The sequence below is a fragment of the Eschscholzia californica genome, unplaced genomic scaffold, assembly GCF_041429995.1.
Source record: "Eschscholzia californica isolate CP2 unplaced genomic scaffold, dmEscCali1.0.p SCAF_1, whole genome shotgun sequence".
Classification (NCBI taxonomy): Eukaryota; Viridiplantae; Streptophyta; class Magnoliopsida; order Ranunculales; family Papaveraceae; genus Eschscholzia; species Eschscholzia californica.
Genome location: NW_028238198.1, coordinates 77,884,679 through 77,912,036, shown reverse-complemented (window position 1 = coordinate 77,912,036; position 27,358 = coordinate 77,884,679). Strand labels below are relative to the sequence as shown.

The following is a 27,358-nucleotide window of genomic DNA, read 5'->3' as shown; positions in this document are numbered from 1 at the left end:
ATCATTGATTGATACAGAGAGCTCATAACCATGTGCATGTGAATAAAACAAGAAAAGGATTGATACAGAGAGCTTATAACCATGTGTATGTGAAGAAAACAAGAATCTTAAATTATTCACAAGAAAAAGAATTGCATTTATGGAATCAGTATTTTGTGGTTTACTAGATGATTGCGTCTGATGAAGATCTTTCTAATATGAAGATGTTGCCTTTATCATCTCTTCCAATCCTCATTGTTTCATCAACATATCTAACAACACCTTGAATTAAAGAACAAAAAACTTTGACTTCTTAAAAAACTGTAGAGAATGGAAAATATATATAATCCTGAGTAATTGATAGAAACTGCAGGAAATGAACACAGAAAGAGTTGCAAAAAACTGGAAGATATGAACAAAAAAAAAAGTTGCAGAAAAGGATACGAGATATCGAGCCATCCATCCGGGTTGAAAATACTGAGTAGAAGATTGTAGTTCTTTTGGAATAGATTCATCAACTGTTTTATCAAAATCAAACACTTAGTGATAGAATTCAATCAGGGTCCGGACCAGGCAACCACAAATGTAGTCACAGAGGGGGTCTGGTTTATATAAGCTGCTCTAATGAACAGATTTAGCTCAGGCAATTAGTCTAAAAAAACTGTAACTGTTAAGCCCCTCTTGAAGGGTACCACCCATAAGTTCGAAACCAAGAGAAAAAAGAATAATACCTGGTCAGGAGTGATCGTTGAATTTTCGTATTTAATATCAACTCTCTGCAAAATTTAGATGAAAATTTGGATAGAGTTTGATTATCTAGCAGATAAAGAAATTTCAGAAGCTTTTGCGAAAGGGTAAAAATGATCACTAAACTGATTCAGATGCAATCTTGAAAGAGGCCTCAATTGTTAGTTCTCCATTTAACATTTTCATTCCCCTGGCATTAAACTTGATCACATTAATGGCCTTCCCCTGCAATTAGTCCTATCAACAAAAGCTCAGGCAAAAGAAGATGAAAATAGCCTAAGATCGAAAGTAAAAACAAAAAGGAAGAAGAAAAATTGGAGGATTCAGAAGTGTAAAACTTTTAGCATTGTCCCACGTCACCTAGGTGTTAGAATTTCGAAAGCAGATAAGCCTCTGGCTAACCGTTAGGAAGCTAGGCACCCAAAGCGAGACGAGCCTAGTGAGGTCCAACATCGTACCGAAGTTGGTCTACCAGGGATGAGTAAATACCTCGAAATCCTACTCATGATTCGAGGAGGATAGCCAAGTGACTCCAATCCCCGACATTGAAGGGCTGTTAGCATTATCCCACCTTACCAAGGCCTTAGAATCTCTAAAGCAGATAAGTCTTGCGCAATCATTTCTTTGGACGATTGTTCTCAAAGTAAATTTAGGCCCTATGAAATCTAACATACTATTTACTATTTAGTGTGTCAAAGATAGGTCGAGACGTCATAACCTCTAGCCCTGCATGAGGGAAGTGTCGAGTGACTCCATTCCTGAAGTTCGTCTGGGTATTAACATAATCTGACATCACACGGGCTTACGGCCGTATAAAAGCCCGCGACAGTCGTTTCCTCTCGAGCCAGTTTTGGGGGAGAGTCAGGCGTAATGGGCTCCAATAGTATCTTAAGAAACAAGAATTCATACCTCTGCGACATTAATGATTTGTAGGAAATCCCCTAAGGTGATGAAATCTCTCAACCCAAGCTTAGTTCTTTTGGAACCCAGGATTGAAATTGTACTGTAAATAAGCTTCCAGACGCCACCCACCTTGAAAATTACATAAAAATGACAAACCAAACTAGTTCAATTTCATAACTATAACTCATACATAAACAATGAAGAATCTTATTATTGATTTTTACCTTTTCTAGATTTTGTGTAGGTTCAGGAGTTGGATTCAAAATCTCTAATTGCTTCACTAGACTTTCAATTTCAGACCTTTTCTCTGAGGTAGCTCCAAATATGGCTCTGTTAATCCCTTTACAAATGCTCATAGTTAGAAAGAGAGAGAGAGAGAGAGAGGGAGAGATGAGAAGCTTATGAATCAAAATGGGTATACCTTGTAAAGCTTGATAGAGACTAGATTTAATCTGGGAAATTGATTTCTCATCCCCAGATGCTACCCTTTGGTTCTCTTTACTAACTGAACCAGCTGTGCTTCTTATCCCTTCAAAAGAAGCAGCTTTAATGGCGGAAAAGGATTTGAATCCAAAATCATAGTCTCCTAATCTACAAGTTTTGAACTTTGAATGTCTGGGTAAGATTAATGCTCTTTGAGATGTTAAAATGTTTGTAATTTTGGGTTTAGACAGAATAAAATGGAAAGGTTGGATTGGTCTACTTAGAGTGATCTCAGTAGCCATGAATCAAGTTAGTGAGAGAAAGGTATACCCACTTTTTCAGTAGATAGACCATAAGAAATATGCAAGACCACTACTTCTTTTCTTTCTATTTTCTGATAGATATAGAAAACCAGTGACAACTGAAATCTTACTTAAATTTGACATAGGGTTGGTATGCTTGTGATAGGTCTAGATGATATGTGGTTGGGTTTTGTTTGAGCTCTCAATGTATTTGGTTAGTCAAGTGGATCTAGAATTCCCCAAATATGGGGTCATGACCCGTTTTGCGGCCCATGGTGTGTGTCGCTTGGCACAAGCGGACTCCGTCATGCTGTTGGTAGACCATGAAGGCCTCACGACAGCCTAGCCCATGGGCATGCTGTGGTCATGCCCCTCCTTTTGACCTTGATGTGAAAGGTTTGGTTCTTTTATAAGCCTCAAACCTCTCTCTCAACCCATATATGGCAGATGGCGCACTTTAGGACCAATACTCCAAAGGGGTTGTATAAATGAAATGGCCATAAAATGAGTAATGCCAGTCTAAACAAATTAGCGAAAACTTCAACAAAATTTCAGTACAATAATGTAACCATAGGCCATGGAACCTATAAATGGAAGTACAGTCGGGGCAAAGTTATATCGAAATAGAGTTTGAAGAAGAAAAGATAGTAATTTGTTTCTAGCAATTGAAGTGAAAGGTCTGAATGAAAACAAGAATTCAGCCTAAGCTTGTACAAGTCAACAACTTTTTTGCAGGTTTAATACAAAACTAGTTCTACTATTAGTATCTGTTTTGGGGAATGAAAGATTAAAACTCCCATGAGAACTCCACCATTGCTCAATCTTCTTTTTCATTTAAGCATCAAGCTGTCCTTAACGGCGGTGAAACTAAAATTACTCCATCTCCTCGAACAAAGAGAAATGGAACAGTGCGCTTTGTCGTCTGAAACCATAAAAAGAACGGGGATATAAGAAACGCAGTCCAACATAAAAGACATGGAAGCAACATCGAAGATAGAGTCAAAAAAATATTATCTTTATGCACATATCTATCCTCTACCAAATTGTAATATTTTACTCTGATATTCACAGTTGAAGTTGGAAGAAGTTTCAACTCCAAATTGTATGATCGAACGGGTTGCAAAAGTCTATTTGAACAAGCATATAATAGGGATCTTACAATGACAGATGCATTAACCATTTCATGATTTTACCCTGTTTCGTGGTTTAGGGTTGCAGAAGTTTATCCGGAACAAGCATATAATAAGGATCTTACAATGACAGATGCAGTAACCATTTCATGATGTCACCCTCTTTTGCGGTTTAGGGTTTTAGAATGTCCTCAAAGGGAGACAACTGGATTACAAACTTCAATGCTCAAAACTGCATTAAAACTGTAACTTGTGTTGCTCTAAACTCAAGGATGATTTCTTTCGACGAGGAAAATAGGGATACGAATATATGAATAAATTTGCTAACAACCACCTTTCTCTATGGACACCTAAGTTTTGATTGTAAAGCCACCCAATTGAGTAATCAAGATATAAGATGTTTAAAGAATGAGTTGAGGAATAATGACGTCGGAAGTACTTTCAAAACAGATCAGAAACAAAATCACGAATCGGTGCTACTAGATTGAGAGAGTTTAAGTAATAAAAACAATGACCAAAAGACACGCCAGTAAGAACGATTTCAAATTACTAAGAAGAAAGCCCAGGTACGAAATGCTAAATAGGTTCCGCAACCTTGTGTTTTAAGTGAATGAAAGTAAGGTGCATATGAAGTTAATAGCTTACAAGAAAGAAGTGAAAAGCATAGTAAGAGAGGTTTCACTTTTGCTAACCGATGCACCTTATGTAAATGCGACCTCGAATCTTTTTCTCATCTTCTTATTCATTACAAGGAGGCCTTCAAGGTAGGGCCTCTTTTTGAAGAGCATGAATTGTGTGTGGTGTGTGCCAGGCTATATCGCTTTGTGCTAATGGACGAAAATCAAGAACACCAAAGAGAGGTAGGCAGCTGCGTGATCTTATCCGCATGCAACCATATGGTGTATTTGGGAAGGCAGGAACAAAGCTACTTTTATGGAAAAACCAATAGATCACTCTACTGTCATCTTGATCTTCTCCACCAAGAGAACCATATACTATTGGAGTAGGGGTAAGACGTGGGGGTGAGATGTCTTGTGTAGATTTCATTTATAGTTGGGAGCCTATGTTTGCAACAATTTAATTCCCTCGGACATTGTCCATTTGTAAATTCTCATTTTTCTGAATAATATATTAAGTCGCAGTTTCAAAAAACAGTTATCTTTTTTTTTTACAAGTTCATACTGAACCATGAATATGTTAGATCTTCCAAATAGAAAAAACGAATGTAAATAATGTCTAATACTGCTTACCCGGACAATTTCCTCGTAAGTTTCATCATCAATTTCAATCGTCGTAATGATTTCTTCAACATCCCCGAGTATCATATTCAAATGCTGGTCATAAGCCTAGAAATAACAAACATACCCCAGCACGAAGAGCATTTAGATAAAAGTGTTAGCACCTCCAAGAAGAATGCTAGGGGGTAAACAGCTAAATAAAGTAAATCCAACTAGAAAATAACTTCTCAAAATGGACTCAACAAATAGAGACTACCCCATTCAGGATTCAGGAAAAAATTTTTGACAAACCATTTTGTAAAGGAAAAAGGAAGATCTTCCAGAAATCAGTTCCCTTTTACCTACCTGCAACACACCTACACGTCTACAACAATGGATTGCTCTAGCTGTTCAGAGCTTAGCCTAAAATTTTATGTGTTATGAATCAAAACTGTCTTTTACCTACATTTGTTGAATCTTCGGAGATTCTGAGTTCTGACAATCACTCAATTCTCAAACCTCAATTTTCAACATCAGGAAATTCAACCATTTGTTCTGACAGAACTCGGAAACGTAAATTTCAGATGGTGTTGTTTAATCTACACAAGTAGCGATATTGCGCTGAGACATAATACATTAGTAGTCTCATTCCACTTTGTTATTTTCGTTATGAAGGTTATCTGTTGTCTTTAAGCTGCCGAGTTGCTTTACATTTAGATGTCAGTTTCCATTTGGTCCTCATGCTCATTGTGCATGTTTTCTCTAACTTTTATTCCCCAACTTGAACCGGTGTTAATCAGGTTCCCTTGAGGGGAGTCCTACAGTGAAACTATATAATTTTGAATTTCTTTATTTTATTTATTAAGTTCATGAGAAAATTATGGATTTAACTACGAATTTAGAGAATTACAATGGCATTTTATCTTTATTTAAAGGCTAGTAAGCCTTCATTGAAGCTTCCCCTATGAGTTTTTACATCATGAACAAAATGCTGAAGTTATGAACGTAAAGAACATATCTCTACATCCTTCAAGGAAAAAAGGAGGGAAACACTAACTAGATAACGGGATACGAATATATTAAATGCTAATGATATATCAAGCTCCCATTTAGATATCAAACAAAAAACATCACTATGGACAGAGCCACAGAGGCCCCACATTTGTCAAGGACTAGAATTTATCCCTTAATACGTAAACTCTTTCGAAGTTCTTTAACTACATCATAGGTAGAGATAAGAGATTTTTCTACTACAGATAATTTCTCGAACAACAAAACTGAAAAATATATGTTTACTGAAAAGGAAAAAAGAACCAATAGAGTCATAGACTAATAGGTATCTTGGAGATTTCATGCCCTATTGTATTTCAGTTTTCAAGCTTTAAGTTTAGCAGAAACCATATTTTCTTTTCTAAACAAATTAAAATCCAAGTTTTTCTTATTACCTAGATGAAAAGATCCACCTTAATTACTATTTAGCTCCACAATCATCTCTAATCAACCTTTCCACATTTCCCGACGACATCTTACTTCAAAAAAGTTTAAAACTTTGACATTCTAACACTCTCATGGGACTCAGTACTACCACTATAACACCCAAAAAAACCCTAATTTTTTAGAAACCCTAGTTTCAACCTAGGAAAATATAAGAAAAAAAAATCTACTTTACCACAGTCATCAATGAAACAGAAAAACCCTAGTCACCAAAACAACTAAATAACAAAACTAGAGAGAGAGAAAACGGAGAATCTTACATGTAGTTTTCCTCTGAGCTCTCTATCTGACCGGAGCTTAACGTAAATCCGTTCGTCGAGACTGAGTCTGATGAGATCGAGAGGCTCTTTCACGGCGCTCTCTTCTTCGCTCGCCATTTTCTTCCTTCTTTTTCAGTTGCCCGTTCTATTGACTACGTTTTAATGGAGAAAAAGGGCAAAGCAAGTTCACCCGGGTGAGGTCTTGGGCTTAATTTCTTGGGTTTATAGTTTAAAGTCCAACTAATCAAGCCCAGTAAAGTAGCCCATGGACCATAAGTAGGGCCTCTCGCGTTTCTTAGGTAATAGTTTTTTCTTTTATCGTCTCGTCTAATCTGATTCGCCTGAGCCAAATGGACCTAACTCTTTTTTTTTCTTTTTGTTGAAGACTCGACCTGAATCAGTCATTCCTTCACACGAGTCGGTACAAAAATAAACATTCACAAATATGATTTGTGTGGATTCATATAAACGAAGAAGTGGATAAGAATCATTTTCTTTTAAATTTCGAATCAGAAAAATGATTTCTTTTTATTATTGGATCAGAGGTCACACAATATAAACGTTCACCTTGACGTGTTGTGTGTGATTCTTCACTAAGTAGGTAACCGTGATAGTCGATATGTTTTGTGTGTTGTTTATGTCAGAATTATCAATAGAGGGACTTGGGCTCTTTGTTGTACTTGTGTATAAAAGTTTTACAAAATCAGTTTGTAAAGGAAGGATTCTCTTTGCCAGTATTTCCTTTTCGAATGGATGTTGTTTGTTTTAGTTTTTATTTATTTCCTTGGCAATTTGGAGTAACAAAGGTGGAAGATTAGAGGGAGGATGAAGTCGTTTCATTATGAAGAAAGAGATATTGCAGTTTGTTAGTGTGTAATGACGATTCTTTCGCTCACACTCGACATCAAGAAAGACTCAAAGCATAGCTGACATTAAGAAGAAAATCTCATCTCCGATCAACAACCTCAATCCACAGACTCGTCAATTCTCCAACTTCTCCACTATTTATTATGTTAGATGTGCAGCACTCTGAAATCCAAGAGATCATGGATTCGATTCATAAGGGTGGCCTTCATTACTCATATGTAAAAAGTTTGTGATTATATGGTATGAATGAAGTATAGATCTTCTCTAGGTCTTTGTAATGACCGTTAAGGATCTTGGTATAGCCTTTTAGAGTTTTGCTATGACCTTTAAAGGTCCTGGTATGTGTAATTATGACAGTAAAAGTGTTATCTCAGATCATCATGATGTTATTTATTTTTGTATCCAAATGAAGTAATCAAAGTCATGTAAGTTGTTTGGATTTTACTCCATCATTGATGAAATGAATATTTCTTTTAAAAGAAACATTTTGGTGGGCAAATGTTATGTCAAATTTTTTTATTTTTAAAAGTTAAAATTCAGCTTTATCTATTGGTTTTTACTAATTATAAAACTCTTCGTGTAAAAAGGAACTGACTTATATTTGCATATACTTTTATGCATTTTACAAGGTTTATTTATTTACTTTTCAGTTAGTTATTTTATGGGTTATTTTCACATCTATTCCATGACAAGTACACATTTTCACAAGTTTTCTCAACTTTAAACAGTCTAATTTCACTGCCTAATTATTTATCGACGCCACGTATTGAGATATAAATTTTTTAAATCTTTAAATCATAAATTTTAGAATTGATACAGATGTGAGATAAGTAATACTATCATTTCACAAGAAAGTTTATGATTCACTGAAATATACTAATGTCGATGTTCTTTAGTTAAATACTAATTTCAATATTCCTTAGTTTAATATGTAAATAATACATATATTCACATGCTTTGGATTTCAAACCAAGAATCCTCACATTTGAATGGCATTGATACATTATGAATATAGAGTAATGTGCAATACATCATGAATTGAACGAGCACTATATTTGTCGATTACAACATTTTAGAATCTAAAGACCATACAAAGTTTTGAACAAAAAAAAACCATACGAAGACCCTTAGGGCAAAACCAACGTGGGGCTCGGGCTCCCAATTTTGGGAGTTCCGGGATTTTTCTCAATTTCAACATCGGACTCCCAAATCAAAATATTGTACGTGTGCGAAATTTTGATTTTAGATTTCGACTATTAATTATTATATTTCGACTATGAATTAAAATGTGATATTATTCGAGAGAGATTTTCAAAAAGATAAACACAAAGAAAAATTTGAGAAAAATATTTAAAAACGAAGTATTTAACATAATAAAAATATTAAAAAAATCAGTTTAAAATAAATAAAAATAAAAAAGTGGACCCCAAATATGACCGTTGGGACAGACCAATGATCATATTTAGGGGCTGGGAGCCCCCCAGCTCAGGCTCGCATTTGAGAGCTCGGGAGCATGGGCCCCCCAGCCCCACCGGGAGCCCGACCTCGGGGCTCCCGAGTTGGAAGGGTCTGGTTGGGGCTCCCAAATTTGAATTTGGAACCAAGCCCCACCCCGCCCCACATTGGTTATGCACTTAAGGCCATCTTAAGAACTTGGAAATCCATCTATTTGTAATCTTACTTTATTTATTATTTAACTTAAGTGAGATAAATCTTGATGATAAGTTACTTTAATCGAAATCCAATCACAGGACTTCGTAGACTTAAAAAAAAGTATTGAGCCACTCCACGTAAAGGTCGGGGAAGGATTTCAAATTTCACACGAGTAGTAAGACTGATGACTTCAAATTTAGACACAAAAAAACAAGCAAAGCCCATACAAGTGGATCCACTTGTCATTAGCTAGAATTGAAAACTTTTTCTCCTAGTAGAAATTTAAATAAAAGAGGAAGTGTCAAACTAAAATAAAAAATTAATGATCAGGTATAGGAAAAGGAAATCCTAAGTCATTACATTTGATTGACATTGATACACTATGAATAAAATATGTAAATACATCGTGAATTGAAAGAACACTATAATTATCATTTAAGACATTTTAAAATCTAAAGACCCTATGAAGACCCTTAAGCCCATCCTAGGAGCTTGCAAACCATCTATTTGTAATCATACTTTATTTATTACTTAATTTAGATGAGATAAATCTTTATGATTAACTGCTTCAATCGATATTCAATCACAGGACATCATGGACTTAAGGAGTATCGAGCCAATGCACTAAGGGTTGGGGGTAGGGATGGGAAACAGTCCGCACAGACAACTACCCATCTGGCCCAAGCGGAACAGATGCAACTCAAACTTGTCATTTCGAGCAACCGCACAAAACGAAGCAGTTAATATGACATGGCTTAATCTAATCTAACACTACCGGACATTTAAGGATTCACATTAATTATGGACGGGTAAACGGACAACCTAAACTAGCGGGCTCGGACGGTACACCAGTTAGACCCCCTTGTCCGTATCTGTCTACTAAATATATATCGGCCAGATTTTGACCTACTCGCTCATCGGACGTCCACAGACTCTTCAGACACGGGTATATACTGAACCGCGAGCCAAAACGCCGGCCCTAGTTGAGGGACCAATTTTCAATTTCACATGAGTAGCAAGACTAGATAACTTGAAATTTAGAAACTCAAAAGCAAGCAAAGCCCATACAAGTGGATCCACTTGTCATTAGCTAGAATTGAATACCTTTTCTCTATCGATTTATAGTGGAAATTTAAAGAAAAGGGGAAGTGTCAAACTAAAATAAAAATTTGATGAGCAGGTATAGGAAAAGGAAACCCTAATAATTGATATAGTAATATTATAAAGACTAGATTGTACTAATTATGTTGTCATTAGCCCTACCCTGGCCTTTTTATTTGGAGCGGTGACATAAACTATTTGATTCAGGTCCTCAAGAATTGTTCTCATTCATTGAATCTCTCACTAAACAAAACCCTTTTTTTTATTTTGTTTATCTTTAAACAGGGGATGGATTTTCTGAAGTGATTTTAACCTGGATTCTCGCCGAAGATGATGCCTGTAATAATTTCACGAAATGGGTATTTTGTTGATTAACAAGTACTTGATTTCTTCAATGTTTTGATCAAGATGGGTAATCTTGTTAATAATGGTTGAAGATTATTAGGTGATAATTTATTTCTTCTCTTTAAGTTTCTCCTTTTGAGTCACTTTTTTTTTTCTTCTTCAAAGATTTGCATGTGTTTTGGGTGAATTCTTTTGGAGAAGATTAATGGGGTTTTATGAATTCTGATTTTATTTGAGGGGTTTTATGGAGTAGCTTAAGATCTTTCTGATATTGGGGTTAGATTGTGTTTTTGTTGTGGTACTATTAAATTGTGGATTTGTATTTGGTAAGGGTTTTTGAAGGTAATAACCTAATGTTGTTTAAATGTCTGGATCCCTAGAGGATTTTGGTTGAGTTTTTTAGGGCTTTCTTCTGTTAATCTGTCAAATAGGAGCTTCTACTACTGGGGTGGAGAAACATTGGTTAGCATTTTAGTTGAAGATTTTGGATGGTTTTGATCCAAAATTGTGATATTTTAGTGAGAAAATGGAAGGAAATGTATCAGCTGGTTCTTATGGGGTTTTAGACTTGCAAGGATCCATGCATGTTCATCACCAACAACACTCACAAAACCTCCATCAACATCAAAATTCTCATTCTCTTCAAGAAGCCATGGTTGATCCTCCAACTCATGATGTTTTTCCGTTATCAGTAGGAAACATTCATCAATGTGATATGTCAATGGTCAATTACAACAAAGGTGAAAGAGTGAAGAATTGTACGAGTGACGAAGATGAACAGAGCTTAAATGAGGACGGGAACGATGGTCATAATGAAGCTTGTCGAGGGAAAAAAGGGTCTCCGTGGCAACGAATGAAGTGGACTGATAAAATGGTGAGACTTTTGATCACAGTTGTTTCTTACATGGGTGAGGACAGTGTCACTGAGTGTAGTAGTGGGGGAAGAAAGAAACTTGCAATTTTACAAAAGAAAGGTAAATGGAAATCAGTATCGAAAGTTATGGCTGAGAGGGGTTGTTATGTATCTCCTCAGCAATGCGAGGATAAGTTCAACGATCTGAACAAACGATACAAACGACTCACAGATGTTCTTGGTAGGGGTACTTCTTGCAAAGTTGTAGAGAATCCTGTATTGTTGGATAGGATGGATCATCTTTCAGAGAAAGCTAAAGATGATGTAAGGAAAATATTGAGCTCAAAACATTTGTTTTATGAAGAGATGTGTTCGTATCATAATGGAAATCGTTTGCATCTTCCTCCTGATCCAGCCCTTCAACGATCCTTACAATTAGCGCTTAGAAATAGAGATGATACCGATACTCATGATACAAGGAGGAATATACAAGATGATATTGATGAGGATGAACAAGATGGGGAAGGTGAGGATCACGATGATGAAGCCGACGAGATTCATGGAGGTATGTTTGGGGTGACTGGGTGTTTTTCAAAGAGAATGAGACAAGGTCCTGAACACGAAGAACTGAGTTTTGGGAATCCATCAAATTTTCAGGATTGCGGCAAACGACCCAGTTCACATATGCAAAATACCCCTGTTGATATAAATCAAGTGTACCCAGAAGATGGAAAAACAGCTTCGATGCAGAAACAATGGATTACGTCTCGCTCACTTCAGTTAGAGGAACAGAAACTACAGATTCAGGCAGAGACTTTGGAGTTGGAAAAGCAAAGGTTCAAGTGGCTGAGGTTTAGCAAGAAGAAGGATAGGGAGCTGGATATACTCAGGATGGAAAACGAGAGGATGAAGCTTGAGAATGAAAGAATGGCATTGGAGTTGAAGCATAAGGAACTAGAGGCTAATTATAGATGAATGGCATGGATGCTCGAGGCTTCAGAGAATATGTATGTATCGTTAGTAGCAGTCATTAAATTTAGTATAGCATGTCTCATGATTATGAAGAATCCTCATTAATTTCTTTTTTGTTTTGCGTGTGCTAGGTAAGCAAGAAAGGATATTTGACTATCGAAGAGGTTCGCGTGTGATGGTATGATGTAGAGTCAGTGTTTTTGAATAGTACGGGAAAATCTTCTCTTCCCTCTCCCTCTCTCTCTCTCTCTCTCTCTCTCTCTCTCTATCTCTACCTCTCTCTCTCTCTCTCGACCTCTCTCTCTCTCTCTCTCGATCTCTCTCTCTCGACTGGTTCTGTCATGTATGTGGTTCTTAATTTAACCTTTTGGATATCAGGTTGTCATGGTTATAATCGTTGGTTTACCTTGAATATACTCACCTATTATGTTGGATGAACATGAACTAATTGGAAATGTGTAGTTAGATTAGATCTAATTGGAGGAGTTTTCAGAGAATTAGTGTTTCTTCTGTTTCTTGCTTTTCTTTTTCTTCTTTCCAATTGTTATCCTCCCACTGAAGTCATCCTGATCTTGACATGCATGAGAACTGCATGTACCCTATGTATCAGCTTACTTCTTGTAAGCAGGTGCAGAACAAGGAACTTCCGTAAAGGGTGCTAGTTTATATAGACTACTCTAATTGATAGATTGAGCCAGGTTACTTGGGATAGACCAGGAATCTTTTGATTCCTCTAAAGGGAACCGTAAGTAGGTTACTTGGGCTTACCCGCCTTGTAGTTCCGACACCTGCTTTCAAGTTCATAGAGTAAAGTTCTTATTGTTTTTTTTTCATCTGGAAGATTATGTTTTTGTGTACATATACTGACATGGATTGCTTTACTTTTGTTAAATATATGCAGCTTGAGTTGATGTTCTCGAGTACTCCTCTAGCTAGCTAAAATGATATTGGTATATAATGTGTTTAATTATACTGTACTTTTAGGTTATTTGCATTTGTACAGAAAAGTCTAGATGAAATTAAGGATCGATTTGTCGATACAGAAGCCCAAACTCTTGGAGGTGCTCATTGATGCCAGTCCTCAGGTAAAAGTAAAAACATATAATTTGGGTTCTAATTCGTTACGAAATTCATGAAGGTTCTTCCGTATTTAACTTTAATCATTTGATTAGGCACTTTACATTGCTACTCTTCTTGCTTTATTTCGATATATGAATAATTTCCTAGTAAGCAGTTTCCTTGTTGTTGCTTCTTCGAGTTTGAGACATATTTCACATTTCTTATTCTATAAATTTTTTTTTTTTGAAAACTGCTTATTCTATAAATTATGAAACTCCGACTCTCACATACTTTGCAATTCTGATCTAAATAACAATGTTGTAGAGTATTTTCTTCTGAAAATAGTTGGGATTACATATTTACATGTACGAGCTATTAGTTAGAAACTCCTTCAACGGTCTTGCTCCCAGCTGACCTCGAGTGCTGATCATAGTGAGGGTGTTCTCTAGGTAAGTTCTCATAGTCGATAGTCGATACCTCTCTATGATTTGTCACCATCATCCATCACTGTCAGAACTTGGAATCATTACGAGTTCTTGGGAGGTGCTTGTTGAAGAACTATCGCTTTTATGAAGTAGTAACAATCAAAACATGCTAGGGATATTTTGAGATTTTCAGAAAATAGTTGTGGGAAGTCAAAATGTACTTAAACTTGTGTAATTTGTAAATATTATTCTATAAAAAGTAAAACTCCCGAAATCTTGGCGAAGCTTGTACAAGGACATGGATTCTGCCTGCAGTGTTGCAGATATATTGGTTACTCAATCAGATAGATGCTTTAGGGAAGAAAGTGCAAAAGTTCAGTTGGATTATTCATCTGAAAAGGAATGGGTACTCGTAATAAAGAGGCAAGGCTTTAAAAAATACATCTATAAAGCATATGAATGGATGAAACCTGGCTTTACTAATCGATTTACTCGTGCTATGATATGGGCTGGTGAAAATGATAGGAAGTTAGAGTTCCCTGATAGACGAGATTGGGTAACTTTTAAAGAGTTACACAGGAAGTGTGTCGAGAGGAACATACAGCAACGAATACCTCCTCCCCCTGTTGCTTGTACTAGCCTATAGTAGTTGAAGTACTGGATTATGAAAGCAGCAACTATGTGCCATTTGATCATATCCCGACGAATACAGTACTGTGCATCTTGATGAGGTAACAAGATTATCGACGCGTGAGAATGCAAATTATGATGTCGATCCAGGGGATGAGGAATGGCTTCGAAAACTTAATAATGATTTCACGGGAGAAAATTTGGGTCTTGGGGTTTTATCTGTCGAGAGGTTTGAGAAAATGATTGATATATTAGAGAAGGCTGCATATTATAAGTCCAAAGGATGCTTTTGATGAGATCAAAGCTGCGAGTCTCTGCCCAGAGTCAGACTTGATATTTAAACAAGTATATCAGTACTGCTGGTTGCGGAAACGAAAGGAGAAGGTTTCCACATTGCTCCGAGTTTTCCAGGTGCAACCCTTCAGAAAATCTAAAAATCGAGTTTTTAATAAGCCTGTTCTGCGTAAAAGAGGTTCAACAAACTGGCAAAGCCAACCCAACCGTCACAGCCAAACCAACCATCAAAGCCAAACTTTGAGGGCCAATCAACAATGTAGCTTGCAAGCCCTTGAATGCAGGAAGTAAATAAGACGACATCGACATGTTAGAAGAAGAAGAAGATGATGAGAAGCAAATAAGAAGAGAATAGAGGAAGCCAAAAAACAGCAAGGATGTTGACAGAGAAAGCTATATCGAAGAGAAAACATGTTCAGATTCTTATGGAGAATGCTGACTTAGCTTCATACCGAGCAACATTGGCAATGAGGATTGCTCAAGAAGCTCAAGTAGCAAAGGTGCCAACTTCACACTTTCTTGATGAGGTACAGTCAATTGATGAGAAAGAGATCATGTTTGGCTTACATTTTCTTAAAGAGCTACTTGTTGAGGTTCTAACTTGGATCTTTCTTACCAAATAAAATACTTTGCCTGTCTTTAGGCGCCCTTTCATTTTATTCTCGGGCCTCTGTCTATATTCGCGCTCCACGGATTGGACCAGTCCGAGGACATTAAGACTACTCAGTCTGTGGCCCATTCAGAATGCCAAAAGAGAGTTAAGGTAAGAGCAAAAGGGCGGTGCATCGCGGTTAGACGCACTTCCATTATTATATCACGACAAAGCTCATTAATATAGTTGGTATAAATGCTAGAATCTCATCCTAAATGATATGGACACTTTCAAACATCAATTTCTAATTTCAATTATGTACATTAACAAACTTTTCTTATCTTTATCGATATTGGGCAATGCTAGAAAACAATAAGCAAGAACACTTCCCCATCAAACCAATGGGGGAGGCGGGAAGCCCCCGACCTTCACCATTAGATTTGCTCTAATTTGGGATTCTTCTAAAAAAAAAAAAATCCAATCCCATTCTATGAAATATTTTTATAACAAATTAACTTTATTTTTGTTTAACTCTTTTTACTTTTTTTAGTTTTTAGTTTTTGTCTTTTAAAAAATTTATGGAACTAAAATTTCGCCCTTGCACAATATGTATGTTTAAGTTTGAATTGGGAGCCTCTGGTGTTGGAGAACTCTACAAAAGATTAAGAGCTCCAAAATTTCTCAAACTCCCGTAATGACATGAAAGTCTATAAATTTGTGGTGTGTTTGGTTGCAGGATTCCTAACTAGGATTCCTATCAAAAGTGGAATTTGGTAGGAATCATGAATCCTTGGTCTGTTTGGCTACCAAGAATCCTAGGACTCTTGAATCCTAAGTATTCCTAATTCCAAAATTTGTATTGGACCAAAATCCCACCCCACCTCCTAGGATTTTGGATTAATAAACCTAAATTTCAAACTAAAAATCAACAAAACAGTATTTCCTTCTACAAAATCATTATTTTTTTTCAAAATCATTATTTTTTTCAAAAATTATATTTTTTCAAAAGACGTTTAAAAATACTTAAATAATAATAAATCATAGGATTCTTAGTTGCCAAACAAGCCAAAAAAATATTACTTGGATTCATGAATTCGTGGAATCATGAATCCCAAGGACTCATTCATGATTCCGCCATCCAAACACCCCATTGGTGTTTTTCGTGGAATTGAAAATTTAGGGACTTGTGAAAATTTGAAGACACCCCTCATGAAGTCCATTTTGACCAAGTACTTGACAAAGTACACAACAACCTTGTCAGACATTGAGATACCCATCCATCAAAAGGTTGTACTCCTTTATTAATCAGCAATGATGTCTCAAATTTTGAAGACCCCCACCCAAAGTAAAAGATGGTATACTCCACTTTAAGACCAATTTCAAACCTAGAAGATAGAAGAGAGTGTTTGTTTCTAGAGAGAGAAAAAGAGCATAGAGTGTGTGAAGTATTAGAAAGAGAGAGAGAAAGAGAGAGAGAAAGAGTGAGTGGCAATGGCAGACTATGAACACCACCATCCAACAGTCCAAACTGAAACAACCCTACAAGCTCTAAACACAATCATCCAACTTCATTTTGAAAAAACACTAGAAAAAAAGAGAGCTGTTGATCTTCAAAAGAAAGAACTATGGAAACTTTTCCAAATCTTCTTCCTTTTCTTAGCTCTAATTTTCTCAGCTCAAGTTCAATCATCTCGTCTTCAATGTCGACATTGTTGGATACCCATTGTTCTTCTCTCACTATCTCATCTAATCTTCTATGTCTCAGTTGCCCAAACCCTAAGATGCATTAATGGTTTGAAATACCAAAGAAGATGTCATAAACTCACTTTGGCTGTTGCTACTGAGAGATTCAGACAGATCAAGATGAGAAACAATGGTGGTGGTGGTGGTAACGCTAGTAATGATGGACTTGGAGATGATGAAGATTTTGAGATTCATTATCAAGAACCACCTGAAAGTTATTTTGGTAAGTTAAAGAGGAATTGGGCTTTACATTTTCTCTTCTTGATTCTCACTTATGGATTCATGGTTGCTTCCTCTGTTGTTATTCTTTGCTTCTAGGTAATGTTTCCTGAAAAATTTAGGTGTTCTTAGTTGGTTTATTGATTTGGTGGTGTAATATTTGGATCTTTTTAAGAAATGGGTTTCTTCAAGAATCTCTTGTTTAATTTATTCTTCGATAATCGAAAGGGTTTCGAAAGGAATTCTCTTTTATAGGTATATCATACATACCGAATCGAAAACTAAGATAAAGTAGAAAACTGAAGCAAAGAATGATAACTTTGTGATTTACTCTAATACGATAATCAATAATTATGATGAAGAATGTACAAATTGATGATCTTAACTAAGGTGGAACCTTTTCTATCCCTGTAAAAAGGCCCTAAGATATCTAATAAAATAAATTATTTGAAAGAAAAAACATTCATGAATGGGTTCCCCATTGGTAATTTGGGGTTTGAAAAGAAAGATTACAACAGCTTCTTGACGAATAAGAAGGTTTTTGGACGAGTCAGTCTGGTTAAATTATGCTGAAGAGAGAGCATTGCAGAGAGACTTGTACGCGTCAACGCAGAGCTTGAACTTTTCTTCTGCCATTGCCTGTATCCCACAACAAGTAGAGTGAGTCATCAATAACTTAACATGCCAAAAAGAGAATCAAAGTAACCGCTGAAAACTAAAGGGAAAAAAATTGAATCTCTCTGCACTCTGGCGTGATTTAGAGAGTACTCGGCAAGCTCTAGCTCAGGCTCAGCCACTAGGTTACTGGGACGTGCTCAATTCGGGTAAGTGCTAGCCCACAAGTCTGTTTCGATCATGCATTGAGGGAATATCTAAAATTTGGCTCAAGTCGTAAAATATACTGTAGTTGACTCAAAACTCTTAACAAGTTCCGAAGGTGAAGCAATGGCGAGTTATATATTGTTACTGAAGCAAAACTACATTAAGCAGATAATACTAATGATTTAGTTATTTTATATTTTGTTACTGAAGCAAAACTATATTAAGCAGATAATACTAATGATTTAGTTATTTTATATATTGTTACTGAAGCAAAACTACATTAAGCAGATAATACTAATGATTTAGTAGCAAAATAACGAAGAAGATAAAAAAAAACGAAAAAAGCGAAGAACGAAAAAAAATTTACTTGTGAAGGGCCTTGGTGCTTATCGGGATGCCATTTCAAAGCTGATACTCGGAAACTGCAGAAAACAAACAAAAAAGTCGAGCAAAACTATGCAATAAAAAATGTGGAGACAACTGACAGTACGGAAGTATTAATGAATCGAATAAATAGGATCAAAGTACAATTTGTTGCAAAAAACTCGGTGAACTTACGCGCTTTTGACATCCTCGAGCTTTAATGTGCCCGTGGTGGGCAAACCGAGAACTGTTCTTTCCGAATACGAGCCTATAACACGCGTGTCATCATTATCGGAATCAGTCCCACTTGCAGTGTCCCATGCTTTCTTTCTACTCTTCTTATCACTTGACCAATGTGGATTATGGTCTCTCCATTCAAATCCACTTTTGGAATTCTGAAAACCAAAATCTTCCCATGACCTGAAAGACCAAGTAAAACACTTGTTCCCGAATGTAGCTCTAAAAATTGTCTCTGGGTTCACATCAAAGTCATCAAAGTTCTCCGTTTTAGGGTTACCTACAAATAACATGAGAGTATGTATCAGGTTCGCAAGAAAGCCACCAAATGTCTCTCAACCGAACAGCGCAAGTGAGGCAACTGTAATAGGAAAAGTCACGTTCCTTAGAAGAGTAACCCATGATTGTTTCTTTCTACCGGCTCATTTTTATGTGAAGAGAAGCTGAATTTATAGACGTCGAACGGTCAAAGGAGCGTCTCTCAGTGGAAGTATAGCTATTAGGTGTAATACTCAGTAAAACAGTTATTTAAAGATAACCACTACCCAGAGAATAAACTCACGATAATTGCTTCTTGCAGAGTGTGATGAACGGCGAGATGCAGATTTTGAAGCTCTCTTCGACCTAGATTTACGAGGACCACCTGAATCGGTCTCCTCATCTATATTTTCGTTGCTTGATTCATAACTTCTCCATGTTGGACTTTCATCCTGTGCAAGAAATAGCAGATGTCACAACGAGAAATTTCCAAAACAATGTTAATCTTCAAATAATTAAACCGTTAGGAAAAGGATAATAATGACAAAATCTGGTGGACTCATTCACCCAATGTTTGACTGAAAATCTCTGTTGCAACTCAAGCACACGAGCCTTCTGGACATTAGAACAAGCTTATGTAGTGGCTAGATTGGGTTGACATTTGATACTAGAACTCTAGACTTGGAAAAGATTTGATAAAATTCTGTCCTGGTTTTTTAATATTCTCAAATAGAGGTTGCGAGATCTACCTGAAATGGTATCTTCGTAGACCCACTTTTGTATAGAAGATCTTTCAGAGCTTTCTTTGCATCTGCACGTTTTTGACGTGTTGCATATCTGATATAGTTCTGCATTTGAAGTTTATTGTTCCAAAAAAAGATAAAATAGGATTAGTTACTCAAAAGCTTGATCCAAAAACCATAATTTACCACAGCTTGTGAATATGTGTTTTTTTAGATTTTAGGCAAAAATCAGTTCTGCTTTATATCTTATATTCCTATAAAGCTCAAAAAACCGTAATTGACTACAGCTTGTGAATATGATATCAAAAGCAACCACTTTAGAAGACCAAATATGCCGTGTATCTTGATTTGTGTATTCTTCTGGCTTGAACATATCAACAGAATAGAACTTTAGATTTAACAAAAAGAAGAATTTGGAAAAATTTTACAACTGAGGCAACAGAATCAAAAGCAAACTACCAAAAAGTATTGGTTCAATATCTGCATACCTTAGATGGTTGTGGTTCTTGTGGCTCTTTTCCTACATCCTGCAAACAGATATTTTACAGCTTAAGCTTCCGATAAAATGTATAAACTTGGAGTGATCAACCAAAAGCAAAAAGAAAATGCAAAATACTAGAAACGAAAAAATAGCATTCAAAAAAGGAGAAGTTAGTAATTGAACAAATAAAAAGAGTTAATATCTCATAACAAAAGCATATCCTCCTAAATCGAATTCTTTGTAGTTCCCAATACAAGGTTAGATATGTGATGATCTTGTTCGTGAACGCGAGTGGTTCTTTTACAGACTCACTTATATTGACACACCAACCCTTCTTTACATCTAGGGTTACTCAAGATTGTGCTTATGCCTCCTCAAAGCGTTTCAATTATATCCATCATATCTTAAGTGCTCATAGAGTCATATGGACATATTATCTACAATGAACATCAACGGTTGCCTGCCACATAATTGATAAACCATTCCATTATTATCTCCTAGTGTCGGCAATTTCAAGTGTCTCTCAAGTTATATATGTAAGAACTACAAACTTTCACTTCCCCAAAATTGATTATCATGTGAGAGCATAGAATATACAGTCTCGAGGTTTATGCTAACTAAAACATTTCTTTTTGGTAAAAAGATGAAACCTTTTCTCAATACTTATTTGTAATATAATGAACATAATATAACAAATGTGCCAACTTTCTTTTGTTACAATCTTGTATAGTTATGATCCAAACTATAAAGCCTAGTTAATTCCCTTCTCCTAAACTTCATTTTGAAATTTGCACCATAGTCACATTATAACCAAGAAAAGCTCTGATAGATGGACAACCTTCAAGTCTTCAACCATATGTACTAAAGGGTTACTTAACATACCATTGAAAAAGGGGTAACTTGAACCAGAATGAGACCATAACAAAATAAAAATGAACTTTACTACAAACTTGAAAGAACTTATTTATTGAACTCTATATGAATGTGAAAATGACTGAAAGAGAAAAAGAAGAAAGCTTTAACTAACCGATTCCCATTTGTTCTTCCATTTAGCAAGAGAAGTTGGAGTTGAATGAAAAGAAGCAATATGAGAAGATGGGTAGAAGGAATTTCTGCAAATCAATAAGTTTCTCCATCTGGGTATTTGCATATCTTCCTCAAAATCAACAAACTATCAGCCCCCCAAGCACCAGAATCAAATTCAAAGAAGAAAAATAAAACGAAACCCAGATGAGAAAAGGAGCAGTTTTAATCTATTTTTTGCATTGAAATCGGCTCCAATTTCGTGGATAGCTAAATTCTTTGGTGGTAAAAAAGGGGCTCCAAAAAATAGTTATTACCCCTAATTTCTCTGTACAAGAACAATGGTTGGTGTTCATAGGTAATTAATTTAGGTACTCTAGCCTCTAGGTAAAGGAAGGTGGACATGATTCGGGTCTTGTTACAGTACCAAGATGGGTCGGGTCTAGATTGTCAAATGGGCCTTATGGGCTTGTGATGGTAGTTATGGACATCCCCACTAAAGTCATTGTCGACCACCACCATTGTCGAATGTCGACCACCGTTCTATCTCCCTCAACCCCCTCACTGGTTCGATTAAAGAGAGGTGGCGGTGAGGGGAAATGGTGCTGCATAATAGATATGGAGGTGGTGGTGGACGGTCACGTTGCTGGTTGATGGTATGCCTCTCCGCCAGTCGTCATTCGTCTTCTTTCGTTTTCATTATTATTATTATTATTATTATTATTATTATTATTATTATTATTATTATTATTATGTGGGTTTAGCAATTGACTTGGTTCACTTAGACCGCAGTCCGCAGGTAGGTGTGGCCTTTGTCAAAACCGGTGTGCGCCTAAATTATCTCGTAATGGTCTGTTTTTAAGGCCCAAATCATGAAGACTCTAGTTAGGTTGAGGCTCAACCATGCCCTCACACATTTGAGCTACACAGCTAAATCAGTAATGGGCCTAATCTTGGACTTGTTTTCAAGGAAGTTTTAGAGCACTAAGAAATGGATAACAAAGGAAGCTTCTCTTCTTTTATTCTTTGCAATCAAAGGAGGGAAAGAAAACAGGGTGGTGACAATTTTCTTTTTGAAATTTCCATAGTCAAAGGAAGTAGGTGTTTTTCATGTTTTTTTTTTTTTTGGGTTGAGAAAGGTGTTTTTCACGTTGGATTAGCTAAGTGATGTTACCAAATAACATCTCCTTCCATATACCCCCCTTACCATCACATGTATGTTTATTGATGTGATATGGATGTGATATGTGTGCATCTCACCACTCTTCCTCGAGTCATTCATTTCATAAAAGACCTTAGTTTTAGGGTGTCTTACATCATTTTCAAGTTGTACGATACACTGAATGAAGGTATCTATATGATATGATCTAGTTAGTCAGTTACGACTCTGTACATAAATTACAACATAAATGTCTGAAAAATATAAGTGATCCCAATTTACTAAATCTTTTATTAATCGAAAGTGTTTGCGAAAATTACCCTGTTAAATTAACTTGATATATTAGAAATGAAGGTGAAACAAACTCTTAATGACTCATCAATGATTTCAATTAATAATGAGATATCCCCAAAATTGGGATTCATGAACAATACTATACTTAAAAAAATCGTGCAAGTGTGAGGACCTCCACACACATAGTTGTTATTTGATGTGATCTTTCAAGCTCAATTACTTGAAGTGTGGCATAAGTTTTTAAGTGGCCAACACGATTTATATAATTATTGGAGACCCACTAAACACTATTAAAAATTGCCTTATTTTTTCTACTCTTTTAACCCTCTCATTACTACTTCAATATAAAAATCTTATGCACTAAATATAAGTTTAAATGATTGAAGTTTACTTAATCATCATTACTAAAGGAAATGTTGGGGTGTGTTATGAGCTATACTACTTTAAGTAATAGCCTAAAGGGGAGGTTTATTAGTTTAGTAATTATTGAAATGAACATTACCATTGAGTTTATCTGGCTAATTAATCTGGATTAAACTATCGTTCTTGTTAAATATGGGTTCGTGTGAGTTTTTTAATGGGTTGCAACAATATAATTGGAAAGTATAATGATGTTCTCACCATTCAACCACAACAAATGAAAATTAGTTCAAGTGGTTAACAACTAATCATATAAATAACTACGTTTTGGTGAGAGACTAGTTCTACATGAGAAAAAGAAAAAAAAATTAACACCGGATCACCAATTCAAACATCTTTGATATGTACCCACAATTCTATTTTCCCACAATAACAATCAAATATAATAAGAGATTGAGTTCTATTAACATCTGATTATACATGGTACTCTTTCAATGTTTGCATTTGTGAAATTCAGTTGATTATTTTTTAATGCTTCATTTTGTTAATTGAATTTTACCAATAGTATATTATTTTGGTTAATGCTCAATTTCAATCAACTAAGTCTAGCTTAGACATTGTTGGTCCTTTTCTTGGTGGGGGACTAACCAGACCAACGAGCCACCCATGGCGGCAGCTCACGCCAACTACAAGATCTGGGCCAGGTTGGGTCCGACCCATTTGAAATGGGCAGCCCAACAAATAAAATTTTTGTTTTTCACTCAAATTTTCTTATTTTTCCAAAATATCGACCTAAATCATTTAATACCAAAATTAAACTTCCATCACAACAATGGTTTATACCAAAGCATCAGAAGAAATAGAAACGGTTAGACTAGAAACAACTATTTTACAGGAGGTAGGAGATTTATTTAGTTTGACACCTTATAGATGAGCAAGTTCACCACAACAACCTCTAACGATGTGACCAGCTTTGCCAACAACTGGTAGCCCAGTTGGTAAGTACATCTACTTCGCAAGGTGGAGGTCCATGCCAGATTCGATCTGACGAACTGCAAATCCATAAATATTCAACTTGGGTATAAATAAAGTAGTTTCTGTAGGCTTTGGTCCATTTAACTTCGTCAGATTTTTAGGCCAATTTATTTCGTCGGGCTTTAGGCCAGTAGTAATTTGGCAGTTCTCATGTTTATCACATTGATATCGATGTACTAATGCCTTTGTAATGACCACTGTAGTCAATATTAAAAAAAAAGATGTGACCAACTTTTTGAAGTGAGCCCTTTTTTTTTCCAATTTTTCGTTAGACAATTTAATACTAGTTGATTCTTTCTTTCGCTTTTTACTCTTCATTTCAAAAATTATTTCCTTAAGCCATATTTTCTCTTTTTTTGTCGGAGAAAAGATCGATGACATTACAGTCGGCCGACACGACTTCCAGGTCGCTTTACGAGGAAAAAGATTCTTCTTTTTTCCTCTCTTCTCCTTCCACCATCTCCTCTACCATAGTTTTTTTGTTTTCATTTCTTTTGTCTCCATTAATCCTTAGCAGGAACGATGAAGACGAAGGAGAAGTTCTTCTTCATCGCAGTAGAACAACATGATGAAGATAATTTATTGAAAAAGAGGGTGATTACGTAGAGAAGAAGATAATTTGAAGTGAGATAATGGTGAAGGAGATAATACCAACGGTGGTGGATGAGAAGAAGATCTTTTCTCAAATAAAGGGTCATCAATAGCTGACAGATCGCCCTCGACAACCCTTTCTCAAGTGAAGAATGAAAGAGATAAGAAAATATGGAGGTGATTACTTTCTCGAAGTGAGTGTAAAAACAGGAAAAAATAACGGTTAAAGTTGACTAACAAAAAAACGGATCTTTTCTTGGAAACATGTCATATTTAGGGGATTATATTAGACACTGGTAATTTTTAGAGCCTATTTTGGTGAATTGATTATGTTTAGGTACCAAAATGGAATTAATCCTGTTAATAAATAATCTCTTGACTTTCCCCCGGCTTTTCAGTTTCATATTACTTTCTCTCTCTAAATTTTAGTGAATGTGGTGAGTTGTATTTCTTTAAATTATTCTTTAACCATAGAAAGAATGTCGGAACATTCAACGAATTTCATCTTCTTTTCTTATATATAAATCTCTTTTCTTCTCTCTTGGTTTTCTCACAAACTCTCTTTCTCTATCTCTCTAACTTCTCCATTTGTTCTTGAATCCTCCTCCTTTTCTCTCAACATTTACATAATTTTTAGAGAGAGAGAGAAAAGGGTAGATTTTTAATTATATCTTGTTAAAAATGGGAGGTTGTGCAACAAAACCCAAAGTTCTAAAAGATGAATTTGATGAAGCTAAAGCTCCTGAACCAATACCAGAAGTGGTGGTTAAGGAAGAAACAAGTATAATCAAAGAAGGTGAAGAAGAATCAAAGGAGATTAGTGAAGTTAATAATAATGATGGAGAGGGAGTAGTTGATGAGAAGGAAATCAAAAGCAGATCTCTCAGTTCTTTGTTAACAGAGGTATTATAATCATATCTTCATTAAACTCTTCCTTTTATGTGGCTCTCTCTCTCTCTCTCTCTCTCTCTCTCTCTCTCAGAAGAAATGTTTTCATTGAAATCAAGGGTTTTTTAATTTAGTATCAAATTTGTTGTTCCTTACTCAATATGGGTATTTTCTCTTTGGTTCTATTTGGTTTGGTTATTGTCTTATTGATAAAGATCTATGATTGATAAATGTCTTTTTCAAACCTTTGATAGTTTTGAGGAGTCTTTCCGGTTCTCAAAATCTTTGATTGATGACTGATTTGTATTCATTTTGAGTCTATTTGAGTAAGAAGATTCAAATTCAGACTAGTCATTTTGAAAAGATGACAAAAATACAATTACCACCTCGTTCCTATACGTCATCATATTTTTATTGTTCAAATATGATTTTTAACTTTAACGTTTAGCGTTTGAAATTTTTTTATGAGAGCTTTTGTTTCTGCTTATCGAATAGATGCAAAAAATAGAGTTTCTTTCGTATATGGATTGATTGTATAAATGTGTTTCCTCAATCCTTTACAAAAATTCAAAATAGTTGTAGGTATAAACATGTGTTAGTTCCTTGATTGTCAAAATATCATGCTAGAAATCTTCTACTATCTGCCTTTGGAACATAAACCATAGAATCCTATTCGCTCTTCGTGTCAATGTTCATTTCGGTTGTATCATTGAGTAACTAACATTACTAACAATCTAACGAATTTAGAAGATCGATTCCTTAACTTGTTTTCATAGGCTATTCTATACCTCCCCATTTCATTTGGTGTTACAAATTTCTTACTTTTGAACACATTCGGACAAACATCATTTACAGAGTGCAGGTGTGAAAGAATCGGAAGAGAAGGTTACAATTCCATCAGAACCCGCTAAAGAAGTCGAAGTAAAAGCTGAGGTAGCCAAGGCTGAAATTCAAACCGAAGTAAAAGCTGAGGTAGCCAAGGCTGAAATTCCGACCGAATCATCTAACACCAATGAGACCAAAACTGCCACCATTGAAACGGAGAAAAAGGCCGAAATCTCTGAAGAAAAGAAACCGACCGAAACAAAAGTAGAAGAACCAGCAAAGGATGCCAATGTATCAGAGAAGAAAGATTCTGCACCAATTGTTGTAGAGGAGAAAAAACCCGAAACCACTGAAGAAAAGAAACCAATTGAAGCAATAGTTGAACCAGAGAAGAAGGAATCCGTTGAAGTGATCAAGAAGGAAGATACAGTAAAGAAGTGATGAATTTGGTTGAAAAACGGAACCCGTTTTCCTTGATGGTGGTATAATTATAAGAAAGGATTTGCTTCAAATGTTGATTATTATATACAGGGTTGTTTTTATCGGTTAATCGTAATTAATTCTTGTTCTTTAATTGTTTCTTTGGTTAAGAGTTTTTTTTTCTCATGTACTTTGTTTCTTGGTTTTGATCCAATGAACATAAATTGGGTTTGTTAGAGAAATTTGATATATCACTATAAATAGTGTTCTTTGTTTTCTACTCCTCCAGTTTTTAGTGCATTTAATATAACTAGAATACTAGATTGACATGCTAATCTTTGGCATCTATGGGGAGAAAAAGACTGAATATTTAAAACATAGTATGGCTATCTTATATCTTGTTTTTTGAAGCTTAATTTTCTTTCCTACTCTTGGGCTTATATGTTCTACTACTTGGGGCACCCTTTTAATCATGGACTTTACACGCGAGCGTGGGTTTTATTCCTGATGGGCCAACCATTTGATCCTGGTAAATTAATTAGTTATATTACTCAAGTTATTACTAGAGCTGTGTAATATTCCTGTCATGGAGCGGCATACATCCTTTTAGTTACCGTTCGAAGTAGATTTGTCCTTTACTTGTCATGGAGT

The 27,358-nt window shown here is 35.7% G+C and overlaps 6 protein-coding genes across 8 annotated transcripts; 3 read left to right on the top strand and 3 right to left on the bottom strand.

Moving 5' to 3' along the window:
• Positions 1-24: 24 nt before the first annotated feature.
• Positions 25-2,809, bottom strand: LOC147569448 (Plastid-lipid associated protein PAP / fibrillin family protein). Its single transcript, XM_086655939.1, has 7 exons — positions 2,051-2,809; positions 1,854-1,969; positions 1,636-1,758; positions 853-951; positions 711-755; positions 424-497; positions 25-251 (listed from the first exon to the last, which is right to left on the bottom strand). The coding sequence occupies exons 1-7, from the start codon at positions 2,352-2,354 to the stop codon at positions 164-166; spliced, it is 849 nt and encodes a 282-aa protein (XP_086512065.1). The 5' UTR covers positions 2,355-2,809; the 3' UTR covers positions 25-163.
• Positions 2,810-2,983: 174 nt separating this feature from the next.
• Positions 2,984-6,646, bottom strand: LOC147569447 (sm-like protein LSM3B). Its single transcript, XM_086655940.1, has 3 exons — positions 6,456-6,646; positions 4,735-4,830; positions 2,984-3,276 (listed from the first exon to the last, which is right to left on the bottom strand). Exons 1-3 carry the CDS (start codon positions 6,570-6,572, stop codon positions 3,196-3,198), a joined length of 294 nt encoding a protein of 97 aa, XP_086512066.1. The 5' UTR covers positions 6,573-6,646; the 3' UTR covers positions 2,984-3,195.
• A 3,386-nt stretch (positions 6,647-10,032) lies between these two features.
• LOC147569446 (uncharacterized) lies at positions 10,033-12,743 on the top strand. 2 transcript variants are annotated; one of them, XM_086655938.1, is made up of 4 exons: positions 10,033-10,155; positions 10,362-10,521; positions 10,802-12,281; positions 12,378-12,743. In XM_086655938.1, exon 3 carries the CDS (start codon positions 10,948-10,950, stop codon positions 12,247-12,249), a length of 1,302 nt encoding a protein of 433 aa, XP_086512064.1. In that variant the 5' UTR covers positions 10,033-10,155; positions 10,362-10,521; positions 10,802-10,947; the 3' UTR covers positions 12,250-12,281; positions 12,378-12,743. The 2 variants fall into 2 exon arrangements, with proteins under 2 accessions (XP_086512064.1, XP_086512062.1); XM_086655936.1 differs by having other exon boundaries at positions 10,079-10,155; positions 10,362-12,281.
• Positions 12,744-16,708: 3,965 nt separating this feature from the next.
• On the top strand, positions 16,709-17,399 carry LOC147569445 (uncharacterized). Its single transcript, XM_086655935.1, has one exon. It carries the CDS (start codon positions 16,738-16,740, stop codon positions 17,305-17,307), a length of 570 nt encoding a protein of 189 aa, XP_086512061.1. The 5' UTR covers positions 16,709-16,737; the 3' UTR covers positions 17,308-17,399.
• Positions 17,400-17,515: 116 nt separating this feature from the next.
• Positions 17,516-21,520, bottom strand: LOC147569444 (Chaperone DnaJ-domain superfamily protein). Of its 2 annotated transcripts, none has more exons than XM_086655934.1 (7): positions 21,140-21,520; positions 20,120-20,158; positions 19,638-19,736; positions 19,193-19,340; positions 18,589-18,910; positions 18,398-18,452; positions 17,516-17,847 (listed from the first exon to the last, which is right to left on the bottom strand). In XM_086655934.1, exons 1-7 carry the CDS (start codon positions 21,260-21,262, stop codon positions 17,773-17,775), a joined length of 861 nt encoding a protein of 286 aa, XP_086512060.1. In that variant the 5' UTR covers positions 21,263-21,520; the 3' UTR covers positions 17,516-17,772. The 2 variants fall into 2 exon arrangements, with proteins under 2 accessions (XP_086512060.1, XP_086512059.1); XM_086655933.1 differs by having other exon boundaries at positions 17,516-18,234; positions 18,296-18,452; positions 21,140-21,495.
• A 3,520-nt stretch (positions 21,521-25,040) lies between these two features.
• Positions 25,041-26,968, top strand: LOC147569443 (uncharacterized). Its single transcript, XM_086655932.1, has 2 exons — positions 25,041-25,477; positions 26,318-26,968. The coding sequence occupies exons 1-2, from the start codon at positions 25,256-25,258 to the stop codon at positions 26,726-26,728; spliced, it is 633 nt and encodes a 210-aa protein (XP_086512058.1). The 5' UTR covers positions 25,041-25,255; the 3' UTR covers positions 26,729-26,968.
• The last annotated feature ends 390 nt before the right edge of the window (positions 26,969-27,358 follow it).

Bases quoted from the DNA above. Each gene is read 5' to 3' on its own strand.
- LOC147569448 (XM_086655939.1), bottom strand. From the start codon at position 2,354: ATGGCTACTGAGATCACTCTAAGTAGACCAATCCAACCTTTCCATTTT. The intron at 1,970-2,050 runs GTATACCCATTT...GCATTTGTAAAG, and splicing joins TCTCTATCAAGCTTTACAAG to GGATTAACAGAGCCATATTT. The intron at 756-852 runs GTTTAGTGATCA...TAAATTTTGCAG, and splicing joins TCAAGATTGCATCTGAATCA to AGAGTTGATATTAAATACGA.
- LOC147569447 (XM_086655940.1), bottom strand. From the start codon at position 6,572: ATGGCGAGCGAAGAAGAGAGCGCCGTGAAAGAGCCTCTCGATCTCATC. The intron at 4,831-6,455 runs GTAAGATTCTCC...TGTTATTTCTAG, and splicing joins AGCTCAGAGGAAAACTACAT to GCTTATGACCAGCATTTGAA. The intron at 3,277-4,734 runs GTAAGCAGTATT...TTATGGTTTCAG, and splicing joins CTTACGAGGAAATTGTCCGG to ACGACAAAGCGCACTGTTCC.
- LOC147569446 (XM_086655938.1), top strand. From the start codon at position 10,948: ATGGAAGGAAATGTATCAGCTGGTTCTTATGGGGTTTTAGACTTGCAA.
- LOC147569445 (XM_086655935.1), top strand. From the start codon at position 16,738: ATGGCAGACTATGAACACCACCATCCAACAGTCCAAACTGAAACAACC.
- LOC147569444 (XM_086655933.1), bottom strand. From the start codon at position 21,262: ATGCAAATACCCAGATGGAGAAACTTATTGATTTGCAGAAATTCCTTC. The intron at 20,159-21,139 runs GTTAGTTAAAGC...ATCTGTTTGCAG, and splicing joins GGAAGAACAAATGGGAATCG to GATGTAGGAAAAGAGCCACA. The intron at 19,341-19,637 runs GTAGATCTCGCA...TTTCTTGCACAG, and splicing joins CTACGAAGATACCATTTCAG to GATGAAAGTCCAACATGGAG.
- LOC147569443 (XM_086655932.1), top strand. From the start codon at position 25,256: ATGGGAGGTTGTGCAACAAAACCCAAAGTTCTAAAAGATGAATTTGAT. The intron at 25,478-26,317 runs GTATTATAATCA...CATCATTTACAG, and splicing joins TCAGTTCTTTGTTAACAGAG to AGTGCAGGTGTGAAAGAATC.